Here is a 13,033-nt window from a genome sequence, read left to right as displayed (position 1 = left end):
CAATGTCTGGAAATGATGTATGGGTGAGAATCTTTAAATTATGCTGGAAAAGAGAGATAATAGGGGGCGCGTTTGGTAAAAATTGCCTATATTTCAAATGATTATAAAACAAAGAAGGAGATGAGAAAACAAGTAGAACATTTGAGGAAATGCAGTTAAGATATGTAAATTTATGTCAACCAAGTGGCATTACCTTGGGCAGTTGCCCAGGTGCCCAACTGGACAGGCAAAAATAGTCCCTTAATTCTAATTTTATGCTTTCTACAGACCTAATCTTCCCCAAACACACACACCTGTCCTGAAATAATAGGAATATGGCATTAAGTGGTCTCTGAGAGAGATCCTGGCATCATGGGAGGACTTTGAAATATGAATTTTGTATTTTCGCCTGTAAAAATATTGGTTTTTAAGGGGCTAATAACTTGAGAAAGAGAGAAGACACAACATTTATGATGCCCCATTCTGAAAGTATGGGCCAAAATTACCCAGGACACCAACTGTCAGGCTAAGCATATTATTCGTGTGGGAGATATTGCCTGTTGAATTATTAGAAAATTGAAAATCATGATTCACGAGGTCAAATATAGGGCACGGCACCCAAAGTTTGGAGGCCATATCTCAGAAACCCTTTGGAGCTGAGGCCTATAATTTTGCAGGTGTTCAATATACACATAGAGGTACTTTCATAATAATTTTCACTCAAATCTGAGATGGTCACCTGCGGACCCACTGGTTGAGTTTATATGGAATGACCTTTATGCAAATGACCTATTAAGTCTGTTATTTTTTTAAGGAGGAAAGTCTCTGATCAAAACACCTCAGGCAGCACAGCATTACAGCAGAGTCATGACTGGAGAATAGAAACCGAAAATTGTTATGGCAGAGATGGGAAAAGAATCTTAAGCGAGTGGGAGGGCATTGATCAGCTGAGGCGGAGTGTATGAAGTGATGAGCTAAGGCTTTCTGCTCAGCTGTTGTTTGATCATCACTGTTTACCTTTCGATGTCTGAACACCTGAAGTTTCCGGACAGTTTGTTTGGCCCGAAAAAGTCATTGCAAGGTAGGAAGCAGACCGAGCCTGTGATAAATAACTGAAAAGCCATTTTTGTTTTTACCTGAGTGCATGCAAACATGGCAAAGACTAACGACTCAAGTTCAAACTGAGCATCAGAATGGGGAAGAAATGTGATTTAAGTGACCAACCAAGGTATGCAGAAGAGCTTCTCTGAATGCATGTTAAAGCTCGAAGCAGATGGGCTACAGCAGCAAAAGACCACACTGGGTGCCACTCCTGTCAGCTGAAAACAAGAAACCAAAATTGCACAACAAAATACTGGAAAAACACTGTGTGGTCTCATGAGTCTTGATTTCTGCTGCCCCATTGGGTTGGTAGGCTCAGAATTTGGCATAAACAACATGAAAGCATGGTTCAGTGGTTCATGCTGCTGGTGGTGTATTGATGTGGGGAATATTTTCTTGTCACACTTTGGACTCTTTATTTTCTGATGGCTGCTTCCAACAGGATAAAGCACCATGTCCCGAAGCTCAAATCTTCTCAAACGGGTTTCTTGAACAGCACAGTGAGTTCACTGTACTGTAATGGCATCCACAACCACCAGATCTCAATCCAGCAGAGCACCTTTGGGATGTGGTGGAACGGGAGAGTCACATCGTGGATGTGCAGCGGACAAACCTGCAGGAGCTGTGCTGCTATCATGTCAATCTGTGCCGTGAAGATTTAATGGATCTGAAGGGGAAATGTGTACCTAATAAAGTGTCAAATGAGTGTATATAATCAGTCACATGGAACATTTTAATGCATGATATGTACTTTGATGGTTTAAATTCATTTGATGATGGCTTTTACTGCAACTTTACTGTAAATAAAGTATTCTTTCCATCACTCTTGATTTCTAAGTTTCTTTATCTATTCAGAAAAATACTTATCAATGCCAATCGATTATTTTCCTTTCTGTTTTGTTTCTATGTGAATCAAAAGTGCAGGTATCTAAAAATAGACCAGCTTTTTGCTCATGATTTATACCAGCAGGTGTTTCTCAGCTGGGATTCCCCTACCTGCTTGATATTACCTGTTAGCTGATGAGGTCATAAACGCATCACAGGGTGTGTCGATCAAAACACCTCAAGCAGCACAGCCTTACAGCAGAGTCATGACTGGAGAATAGAAACCGAAAGTTGTTATGACAGAGATGGAAAACGAATATTAAGCAAGTGGGAGGGCGTTGATCAGCTGAGGCAGAGTGTATATAAAGTGCTGAGCCGAGGCTTTCCGCTCAGCTGTTGTTCAAACATCATTGTTTACCTTTCGACGTCGGAAGACTTGGCTTAAACTTTCCGGGGAAGTTTGTTTTGCCTGAAAAAAAGTCATTGCAAGGTAGGATGCTGACCGATCCTGTGATAAATAACTGAAAATCCCTTTGATTTTACTAGAGTGGGTTTATTTTTAATAAATATTTTTAAATTATCTTCCAGACTACATTCAACATGGAAATATTCATCACTATGCTGAGTGGGTCTTCTCACACCGTGAGGGTGAACCCACAGGACACAGTTGGCTCTCTGAAAAGAAAAATCCAGAGCATGCTGAAAGTCGACCCTCAGAGGCAGAGGCTAGTTTTTAGCAATGGTCACAAAACCCCACTCAACGACGACTCCAAATCCATCAGCCACTACGGCCTACAGCAGGGCTCCCAGGTGTCTCTGCTGGTCACCGAGCCTGTTCCCATCCAGGTGTTCCTCAAAAATGAAAAGGGACAGACGAGCACCTACGACATCCAGCCCGACGAGACTGTGAGCAACTTCAAGAGAAGAGTCGAGAGCAGAGAGAGGGTGCCTGCGAGCCAGCAGAGGCTCATTCACGAAGGTAAAGAGATGCAGGATGGCAACAAACTGGTGGACTACAACGTTAGAAACCAGAGCACCATCGACATGACTTTACGTCTGAGAGGAGGCTGAGGACACTTTTACAGTTCATCTACCAGAAAACCCATGGACGTTATTTACTATTAATCATCTGGACCATTTTTAGATATATATTTTTTATTTATTAGTACTTTTTTATTTGGAAAACAAAAACATTCCAATGGACTGTGCAGCGTGTGTTCATTAACAATTTTGCAAACCTATGTTAAAGTTTGTTTTCTCTTGGCACAACAGATATGTAATTCAGACAAACCAACATCTTATAAGTTTTTCTGACAAATACGTATTAAATGTGCACTGATTACTGAGAATAAAGTTTCTAACGAAAGTTTGCCTCGTCTCATTTCCTGTGTCAGCTCAGGGTGTGTGTGTGGGGGGGGGGGGGGGGGGGGGGGTACAGATCATAACTATAAAAGGTAAACGGAAAAGCATCATTTCATCATTGGTTTTAAAACCACCATGCTAACGTTTATAAGAGACACACAATCTTATAAATCAATGCTTTTAATTCGATGTTACACTGTAAAATAATATACTTTCTTCTGCTTTTTGGTTACTGCAAAGACAGTCGAGTATTTAAAGTGTTAAGTATTAAGAGTTTCCTGTGCTGTGTATCATTGGACATACTGGTAGGTATCATAGATTACGCTAATGATGAAGAAATCTTTAAAATGAACGGATACTCGTTGCTAAAGACATTGCTAAAGAAACAGAATTGCATCACATTTCATATAAGGTTGAATTATCCTCTTAGAAAACGGTGTTTCTGACAAAAAATAAATAAATAAAAGAAATCTTGGTTTCGTGATGAAAACATACTTCATCATCTTCATCCAAGGAGAAGCCACACCGCCAATTCAGTAGTTGTCTGTCTCCTACTTGCAACTGCTTTATTGCAATACATACAGTATGTTTTTTTGTTTGTTTTTTAATCACAATCTTCATCTAAGGAGAGCCCTATTTTGCACCTGTCATGCCTGTTGGAGGCCATGTTGAATCTGCATCAATTTTGCTAAATGAGAACCTTTTGTTTCTACCAGTGAATGATGATTCAATACCAATAACAGCTGATGCAATCACAGTAGGCCTATTTCATTTCTGTATGATGCAATAGCTCTACTGCAATACCAATAACAGCTGATGCCATCACACAATGCCTAGCTAGAAGATGATTCAGCATTTATAAAATGTGAGCGATGCAGTCCTGTTTCTATAGCAATGTCTGGAAATGATGTATGGGTGAGAATCTTTAAATTATGCTGGAAAAGAGAGATAATAGGGGGCGCGTTTGGTAAAAATTGCCTATATTTCAAATGATTATAAAACAAAGAAGGAGATGAGAAAACAAGTAGAACATTTGAGGAAATGCAGTTAAGATATTTAAATGTATGTCAACCAAGTGGCATTACCTTGGGCAGTTGCCCAGGTGCCCAACTGGACAGGCAAAAATAGTCCCTTAATTCCAATTTTATGCTTTCTACAGACCTAATCTTCCCCAAACACACACACCTGTCCTGAAATAATAGGAATATGGCATTAAGTGGTCTCTGAGAGAGATCCTGGCATCATGGGAGGACTTTGAAATATGAATTTTGTATTTTCGCCTGTAAAAATATTGGTTTTTAAGGGGCTAATAACTTGAGAAAGAGAGAAGATACAACATTTATGATGCCCCATTCTGAAAGTATGGGCCAAAATTACCCAGGACACCAACTGTCAGGCTAAGCATATTATTCGTGTGGGAGATATTGCCTGTTGAAATATTAGAAAATTGAAAATCATGATTCACGAGGTCAAATATAGGGCACGGCACCCAAAGTTTGGAGGCCATATCTCAGAAACCCTTTGGAGCTGAGGCCTATAATTTTGCAGGTGTTCAATATACACATAGAGGTACTTTCATAATAATTTTCACTCAAATCTGAGATGGTCACCTGCGGACCCACTGGTTGAGTTTATATGGAATGACCTTTATGCAAATGACCTATTAAGTCTGTTATTTTTTTAAGGAGGAAAGTCTCTGATCAAAACACCTCAGGCAGCACAGCATTACAGCAGAGTCATGACTGGAGAATAGAAACCGAAAATTGTTATGGCAGAGATGGGAAAAGAATCTTAAGCGAGTGGGAGGGCATTGATCAGCTGAGGCGGAGTGTATGAAGTGATGAGCTAAGGCTTTCTGGTCAGCTGTTGTTTGATCATCACTGTTTACCTTTCGATGTCTGAACACCTGAAGTTTCCGGACAGTTTGTTTGGCCCGAAAAAGTCATTGCAAGGTAGGAAGCAGACCGAGCCTGTGATAAATAACTGAAAAGCCATTTTTGTTTTTACCTGAGTGCATGCAAACATGGCAAAGACTAACGACTCAAGTTCAAACTGAGCATCAGAATGGGGAAGAAATGTGATTTAAGTGACCAACCAAGGTATGCAGAAGAGCTTCTCTGAATGCATGTTAAAGCTCGAAGCAGATGGGCTACAGCAGCAAAAGACCACACTGGGTGCCACTCCTGTCAGCTGAAAACAAGAAACCAAAATTGCACAACAAAATACTGGAAAAACACTGTGTGGTCTCATGAGTCTTGATTTCTGCTGCCCCATTGGGTTGGTAGGCTCAGAATTTGGCATAAACAACATGAAAGCAGGGTTCAGTGGTTCATGCTGCTGGTGGTGTATTGATGTGGGGAATATTTTCTTGTCACACTTTGGACTCTTTATTTTCTGATGGCTGCTTCCAACAGGATAAAGCACCATGTCCCGAAGCTCAAATCTTCTCAAACGGGTTTCTTGAACAGCACAGTGAGTTCACTGTACTGTAATGGCATCCACAACCACCAGATCTCAATCCAGCAGAGCACCTTTGGGATGTGGTGGAACGGGAGAGTCACATCGTGGATGTGCAGCGGACAAACCTGCAGGAGCTGTGCTGCTATCATGTCAATCTGTGCCGTGAAGATTTAATGGATCTGAAGGGGAAATGTGTACCTAATAAAGTGTCAAATGAGTGTATATAATCAGTCACATGGAACATTTTAATGCATGATATGTACTTTGATGGTTTAAATTCATTTGATGATGGCTTTTACTGCAACTTTACTGTAAATAAAGTATTCTTTCCATCACTCTTGATTTCTAAGTTTCTTTATCTATTCAGAAAAATACTTATCAATGCCAATCGATTATTTTCCTTTCTGTTTTGTTTCTATGTGAATCAAAAGTGCAGGTATCTAAAAATAGACCAGCTTTTTGCTCATGATTTATACCAGCAGGTGTTTCTCAGCTGGGATTCCCCTACCTGCTTGATATTACCTGTTAGCTGATGAGGTCATAAACGCATCACAGGGTGTGTCGATCAAAACACCTCAAGCAGCACAGCCTTACAGCAGAGTCATGACTGGAGAATAGAAACCGAAAGTTGTTATGACAGAGATGGAAAACGAATATTAAGCAAGTGGGAGGGCGTTGATCAGCTGAGGCAGAGTGTATATAAAGTGCTGAGCCGAGGCTTTCCGCTCAGCTGTTGTTCAAACATCATTGTTTACCTTTCGACGTCGGAAGACTTGGCTTAAACTTTCCGGGGAAGTTTGTTTTGCCTGAAAAAAAGTCATTGCAAGGTAGGATGCTGACCGATCCTGTGATAAATAACTGAAAATCCCTTTGATTTTACTAGAGTGGGTTTATTTTTAATAAATATTTTTAAATTATCTTCCAGACTACATTCAACATGGAAATATTCATCACTATGCTGAGTGGGTCTTCTCACACCGTGAGGGTGAACCCACAGGACACAGTTGGCTCTCTGAAAAGAAAAATCCAGAGCATGCTGAAAGTCGACCCTCAGAGGCAGAGGCTAGTTTTTAGCAATGGTCACAAAACCCCACTCAACGACGACTCCAAACCCATCAGCCACTACGGCCTACAGCAGGGCTCCCAGGTGTCTCTGCTGGTCACCGAGCCTGTTCCCATCCAGGTGTTCCTCAAAAATGAAAAGGGACAGACGAGCACCTACGACATCCAGCCCGACGAGACTGTGAGCAACTTCAAGAGAAGAGTCGAGAGCAGAGAGAGGGTGCCTGCGAGCCAGCAGAGGCTCATTCACGAAGGTAAAGAGATGCAGGATGGCAACAAACTGGTGGACTACAACGTTAGAAACCAGAGCACCATCGACATGACTTTACGTCTGAGAGGAGGCTGAGGACACTTTTACAGTTCATCTACCAGAAAACCCATGGACGTTATTTACTATTAATCATCTGGACCATTTTTAGATATATATTTTTTATTTATTAGTACTTTTTTATTTGGAAAACAAAAACATTCCAATGGACTGTGCAGCGTGTGTTCATTAACAATTTTGCAAACCTATGTTAAAGTTTGTTTTCTCTTGGCACAACAGATATGTAATTCAGACAAACCAACATCTTATAAGTTTTTCTGCCAAATACGTATTAAATGTGCACTGATTACTGAGAATAAAGTTTCTAACGAAAGTTTGCCTCGTCTCATTTCCTGTGTCAGCTCAGGGTGTGTGTGGGGGGGGGGGGGGGGGGGGGGGGGGGTACAGATCATAACTATAAAAGGTAAACGGAAAAGCATCATTTCATCATTGGTTTTAAAACCACCATGCTAACGTTTATAAGAGACACACAATCTTATAAATCAATGCTTTTAATTCGATGTTACACTGTAAAATAATATACTTTCTTCTGCTTTTTGGTTACTGCAAAGACAGTCGAGTATTTAAAGTGTTAAGTATTAAGAGTTTCCTGTGCTGTGTATCATTGGACATACTGGTAGGTATCATAGATTACGCTAATGATGAAGAAATCTTTAAAATGAACGGATACTCGTTGCTAAAGACATTGCTAAAGAAACAGAATTGCATCACATTTCATATAAGGTTGAATTATCCTCTTAGAAAACGGTGTTTCTGACAAAAAATAAATAAATAAAAGAAATCTTGGTTTCGTGATGAAAACATACTTCATCATCTTCATCCAAGGAGAAGCCACACCGCCAATTCAGTAGTTGTCTGTCTCCTACTTGCAACTGCTTTATTGCAATACATACAGTATGTTTTTTTGTTTGTTTTTTAATCACAATCTTCATCTAAGGAGAGCCCTATTTTGCACCTGTCATGCCTGTTGGAGGCCATGTTGAATCTGCATCAATTTTGCTAAATGAGAACCTTTTGTTTCTACCAGTGAATGATGATTCAATACCAATAACAGCTGATGCAATCACAGTAGGCCTATTTCATTTCTGTATGATGCAATAGCTCTACTGCAATACCAATAACAGCTGATGCCATCACACAATGCCTAGCTAGAAGATGATTCAGCATTTATAAAATGTGAGCGATGCAGTCCTGTTTCTATAGCAATGTCTGGAAATGATGTATGGGTGAGAATCTTTAAATTATGCTGGAAAAGAGAGATAATAGGGGGCGCGTTTGGTAAAAATTGCCTATATTTCAAATGATTATAAAACAAAGAAGGAGATGAGAAAACAAGTAGAACATTTGAGGAAATGCAGTTAAGATATGTAAATTTATGTCAACCAAGTGGCATTACCTTGGGCAGTTGCCCAGGTGCCCAACTGGACAGGCAAAAATAGTCCCTTAATTCTAATTTTATGCTTTCTACAGACCTAATCTTCCCCAAACACACACACCTGTCCTGAAATAATAGGAATATGGCATTAAGTGGTCTCTGAGAGAGATCCTGGCATCATGGGAGGACTTTGAAATATGAATTTTGTATTTTCGCCTGTAAAAATATTGGTTTTTAAGGGGCTAATAACTTGAGAAAGAGAGAAGATACAACATTTATGATGCCCCATTCTGAAAGTATGGGCCAAAATTACCCAGGACATCAATTTTCAGGCTAAGCATATTATTCGTGTGGGAGATATTGCCTGTTGAAATATTAGAAAATTGAAAATCATGATTCACGAGGTCAAATATAGGGCACGGCACCCAAAGTTTGGAGGCCATATCTCAGAAACCCTTTGGAGCTGAGGCCTATAATTTTGCATGTGTTCAATATACACATAGAGGTACTTTCATAATAATTTTCACTCAAATCTGAGATGGTCACCTGCGGACCCACTGGTTGAGTTTATATGGAATGACCTTTATGCAAATGACCTATTAAGTCTGTTATTTTTTTAAGGAGGAAAGTCTCTGATCAAAACACCTCAGGCAGCACAGCATTACAGCAGAGTCATGACTGGAGAATAGAAACCGAAAATTGTTATGGCAGAGATGGAAAAAGAATCTTAAGCGAGTGGGAGGGCATTGATCAGCTGAGGCGGAGTGTATGAAGTGATGAGCTAAGGCTTTCTGCTCAGCTGTTGTTTGATCATCATTGTTTAACTTTCGACATCTGAACACCTGAAGTTTCCGGACAGTTTGTTTTGCCTGAAAAAGTCATTGCAAGGTAGGAAGCAGACCGAGCCTGTGATAAATAACTGAAAAGCCATTTTTGTTTTCACCTGAGTGGGTTTATTTTTAAGAACTGTTTTGAATTATCTTCCAGACTACATTCAACATGGAAATAACCATCACTATGCTGAGTGGGTCTCACACCGTGAGGGTGAACCCACAGGACACAGTTGGCTCTCTGAAAAGAAAAATCCAGAGCATGCTGGAAGTCGACCCTCAGAGGCAGAGGCTAATTTTTAGCAATGGTCACAGGACCCCACTCAGCGACGACTCCAAACCCATCAGCCACTACGGCCTACAGCAGGGCTCCCAGGTGTCTCTGCTGGTTATCGAGCCTGCTCCCATCCAGGTGATCCTCAAAAATGTAAAGGGACAGACGAGCACCTACGACATCCAGCCCGACGAGACTGTGAGCATCTTCAAGAGAAGAGTCGAGAGCAGAGAGGGTTTGCCTGCGAGCCAGCAGAGGCTCATTCACGAAAGTAAGGAGATGCGGGATGGCAACAAACTGGCGGACTACAGCGTTGGAAACCAGAGCACCATCTACATGAGTGAACGTCTGAGAGGAGGCTGAAGGCTCATTTAAGTTAAATAGCGTGTTAAATAATCTTATTAGTTATGAATTTTATTAAAAAAAAACCATAAATAACAGGTCATTAACCAGTTTGCAAACCTGTGGTGGGTTTATTTGTTTGTTTTTGTTCTTTTGGCACAACAGATATGTAATTCACCCTAATCAGAATATTATGATTCTGCCCTGACAAATACATGTTTACTGCACTGATTACAAACAATAAAGTTTCTAACAAAAGTTTATGTCTCGCCTGTGTCAGCTCAGGGGGGGGCTGTCATTCTAATATTTATAAGAGACTCTACCCTGTAAATATAATTGAGTATTTAAAGTATTACAGTAGGATATTATAAAGACTTCAGTCCACTGAGTCGATCACAAGAGCTTCTGTATCTGAAAATGACTGACCAGATTAGGCACAGATTTATGGAAGTAAATTTAACAATCTGTTGTATTATCTCAGTGTTGTAGCATTTGCAAGCATGCCAAAGCTGTTTTCTGAAGATCTGTCTTCTCTGGAGACATAATTTATCCAGAAAAAAAATAAGAAACACCAAATGAATCAAACTATCTTATTTAAGTAACTGTAACTGGCATTGTTCCTTCTTTCTTTCCTCTCTGATTAAACATCTCATGATTTTTACTCTAGATCAGGGGTGTCAAACATATGGTGGATTAGCTCATGGGCCACATAGAGCCCAATTTCCTCTCAAGAGCTTTATTGATCAGACCAATAACGCTACAACATTATAATCTGTATGAAAACACTTTGATCCTTTGGATGGCTTTGCAAACTGGGCAATCTGGTGGGTAGTTCTGACCTTGGGCCACATGTTTGATATCCCTGCTCATGTAAAATGTTACTTATGATATATACACTCAGCGGCCATTTCATTAGGTATGCCTTTTCAACTACTCACTAAGGTAAACATCCAATCACATGGCAGCAGAACAGTACATTTAGCATGCAAACATGGCAAAGACTACCGACTCAAGTTCAAACTGAGCATCAGAATGGGGAAGAAATGTGATTTAAGTGACCAACCAAGGTATGCAGAAGAGCTTCTCTGAATGCATGTTAAAGCTCGAAGCAGATGGGCTACAGCAGCAAAAGACCACACTGGGTGCCACTCCTGTCAGCTGAAAACAAGAAACCAAAATTGCACAACAAAATACTGGAAAAACACTGTGTGGTCTCATGAGTCTTGATTTCTGCTGCCCCATTGGGTTGGTAGGCTCAGAATTTGGCATAAACAACATGAAAGCATGGTTCAGTGGTTCATGCTGCTGGTGGTGTATTGATGTGGGGAATATTTTCTTGTCACACTTTGGACTCTTTATTTTCTGATGGCTGCTTCCAACAGGATAAAGCACCATGTCCCAAAGCTCAAATCTTCTCAAACGGGTTTCTTGAACAGCACAGTGAGTTCACTGTACTGTAATGGCATCCACAACCACCAGATCTCAATCCAGCAGAGCACCTTTGGGATGTGGTGGAACGGGAGAGTCACATCGTGGATGTGCAGCGGACAAACCTGCAGGAGCTGTGCTGCTATCATGTCAATCTGTGCCGTGAAGATTTAATGGATCTGAAGGGGAAAGGTGTACCTAATAAAGTGTCAAATGAGTGTATATAATCAGTCACATGGAACATTTTAATGCATGATATGTACTTTGATGGTTTAAATACATTTGATGATGGCTTTTACTGCAACTTTACTGTAAATAAAGTATTCTTTCCATCACTCTTGATTTCTAAGTTTCTTTATCTATTCAGAAAAATACTTATCAATGACAATCGATTATTTTCCTTTCTTTTTTGTTTCTATGTGAATCAAAAGTGCAGGTATCTAAAAATAGACCAGCTTTTTGCTCATGATTCATACCAGCAGGTGTTTCTCAGCTGGGATTCCCCTACCTGCTTATACCTGTTAGCTGATGAGGTCATAAACGCATCACAGGGTGTGTCGATCAAAACACCTCAAGCAGCACAGCCTTACAGCAGAGTCATGACTGGAGACTAGAAACCGAAAGTTGTTATGACAGAGATGGAAAACGAATATTAAGCAAGTGGGAGGGCGTTGATCAGCTGAGGCAGAGTGTATATAAAGTGCTGAGCCGAGGCTTTCCGCTCAGCTGTTGTTCAAACATCATCGTTTACCTTTCGACGTCTGAAGACTTGACTTCAACTTTCTGAAGAACACTGTTTTGCCTGAAAAAGTCATTGCAAGGTAGGAAGCTGAGCGAGCCTGTGATAAATAACTGAAAAGCTCTTTTTTCCTGAGTGGGTTTATTTTTAAGAAATATTTTGAATTATCTTCCAGACTACATTCAACATGGAAATAACCATCACTATGCTGAGTGGGTCTCACACCGTGAGGGTGAACCCACAGGACACAGTTGGCTCTCTGAAAAGAAAAATCCAGAGCATGCTGGGAGTCGACCCTCAGAGGCAGAAATTAGCTTTTAGCAATGGTCACAGGACCCCACTCAACGACGACTCCAAACCCATCAGCCACTACGGCCTACAGCAGGGCTCCCAGGTGTCTCTGCTGGTCACCGAGCCTGTTCCCATCCAGGTGTTCCTCAAAAATGAAAAGGGACAGATGAGCACCTACGACATCCAGCCCGACGAGACTGTGAGCAACTTCAAGAGAAGAGTCGAGAGCAGAGAGAGGGTGCCTGCGAGCCAGCAGAGGCTCATTCACGAAAGTAAGGAGATGCAGGATGGCAACAAACTGGTGGACTACAACGTTAGAAACCAGAGCACCATCTTCCTGTATTTACGTCTGAGAGGAGGCTGAGGACACTTTAACACGGTTCATCTACCAGAAAACCCATGGACGTTATTTAATATTAATGAGATCTTGTTCTTTCTTTTATTTTAAAAGATACATTCCCACAGACTATACAGCCTGTGTTTATTAACCAATTTGTAAATATGTGTTTTCTTTTGGCACAACAGATATGCAATTCAAACATGATTTTTCCTGACATGTTAAATGTGCACTAATTACAAAGAATAAAGTTTCTAGCAAAAGTTTATGTCTTGTCACATTTCCTGTGCCAACTGGGGT

General features: G+C 40.6%; 4 protein-coding genes across 4 annotated transcripts; all 4 read left to right on the top strand.

The window, feature by feature from the left end:
* Window positions 1-2,238: 2,238 nt before the first annotated feature.
* On the top strand, window positions 2,239-3,271 carry LOC115785859 (polyubiquitin-like). Its single transcript, XM_030737771.1, has 2 exons — window positions 2,239-2,395; window positions 2,494-3,271. The coding sequence occupies exon 2, from the start codon at window positions 2,506-2,508 to the stop codon at window positions 2,974-2,976; it is 471 nt and encodes a 156-aa protein (XP_030593631.1). The 5' UTR covers window positions 2,239-2,395; window positions 2,494-2,505; the 3' UTR covers window positions 2,977-3,271.
* Window positions 3,272-6,397: 3,126 nt separating this feature from the next.
* Window positions 6,398-7,371, top strand: LOC115785622 (polyubiquitin-like). Its single transcript, XM_030737385.1, has 2 exons — window positions 6,398-6,554; window positions 6,653-7,371. The coding sequence occupies exon 2, from the start codon at window positions 6,665-6,667 to the stop codon at window positions 7,133-7,135; it is 471 nt and encodes a 156-aa protein (XP_030593245.1). The 5' UTR covers window positions 6,398-6,554; window positions 6,653-6,664; the 3' UTR covers window positions 7,136-7,371.
* A 1,930-nt stretch (window positions 7,372-9,301) lies between these two features.
* LOC115785623 (polyubiquitin-like) lies at window positions 9,302-9,959 on the top strand. The gene is made up of 2 exons (XM_030737386.1): window positions 9,302-9,380; window positions 9,480-9,959. The coding sequence occupies exon 2, from the start codon at window positions 9,492-9,494 to the stop codon at window positions 9,957-9,959; it is 468 nt and encodes a 155-aa protein (XP_030593246.1). The 5' UTR covers window positions 9,302-9,380; window positions 9,480-9,491.
* A 2,095-nt stretch (window positions 9,960-12,054) lies between these two features.
* Window positions 12,055-12,969, top strand: LOC115785944 (polyubiquitin-like). Its single transcript, XM_030737891.1, has 2 exons — window positions 12,055-12,187; window positions 12,281-12,969. Exon 2 carries the CDS (start codon window positions 12,293-12,295, stop codon window positions 12,758-12,760), a length of 468 nt encoding a protein of 155 aa, XP_030593751.1. The 5' UTR covers window positions 12,055-12,187; window positions 12,281-12,292; the 3' UTR covers window positions 12,761-12,969.
* The last annotated feature ends 64 nt before the right edge of the window (window positions 12,970-13,033 follow it).

Source organism: Archocentrus centrarchus, chromosome 9 (genome assembly GCF_007364275.1).
Source record: "Archocentrus centrarchus isolate MPI-CPG fArcCen1 chromosome 9, fArcCen1, whole genome shotgun sequence".
NCBI classification, from domain to species: domain Eukaryota; kingdom Metazoa; phylum Chordata; class Actinopteri; order Cichliformes; family Cichlidae; genus Archocentrus; species Archocentrus centrarchus.
This window is presented reverse-complemented; position numbering and strand designations above follow the sequence as displayed.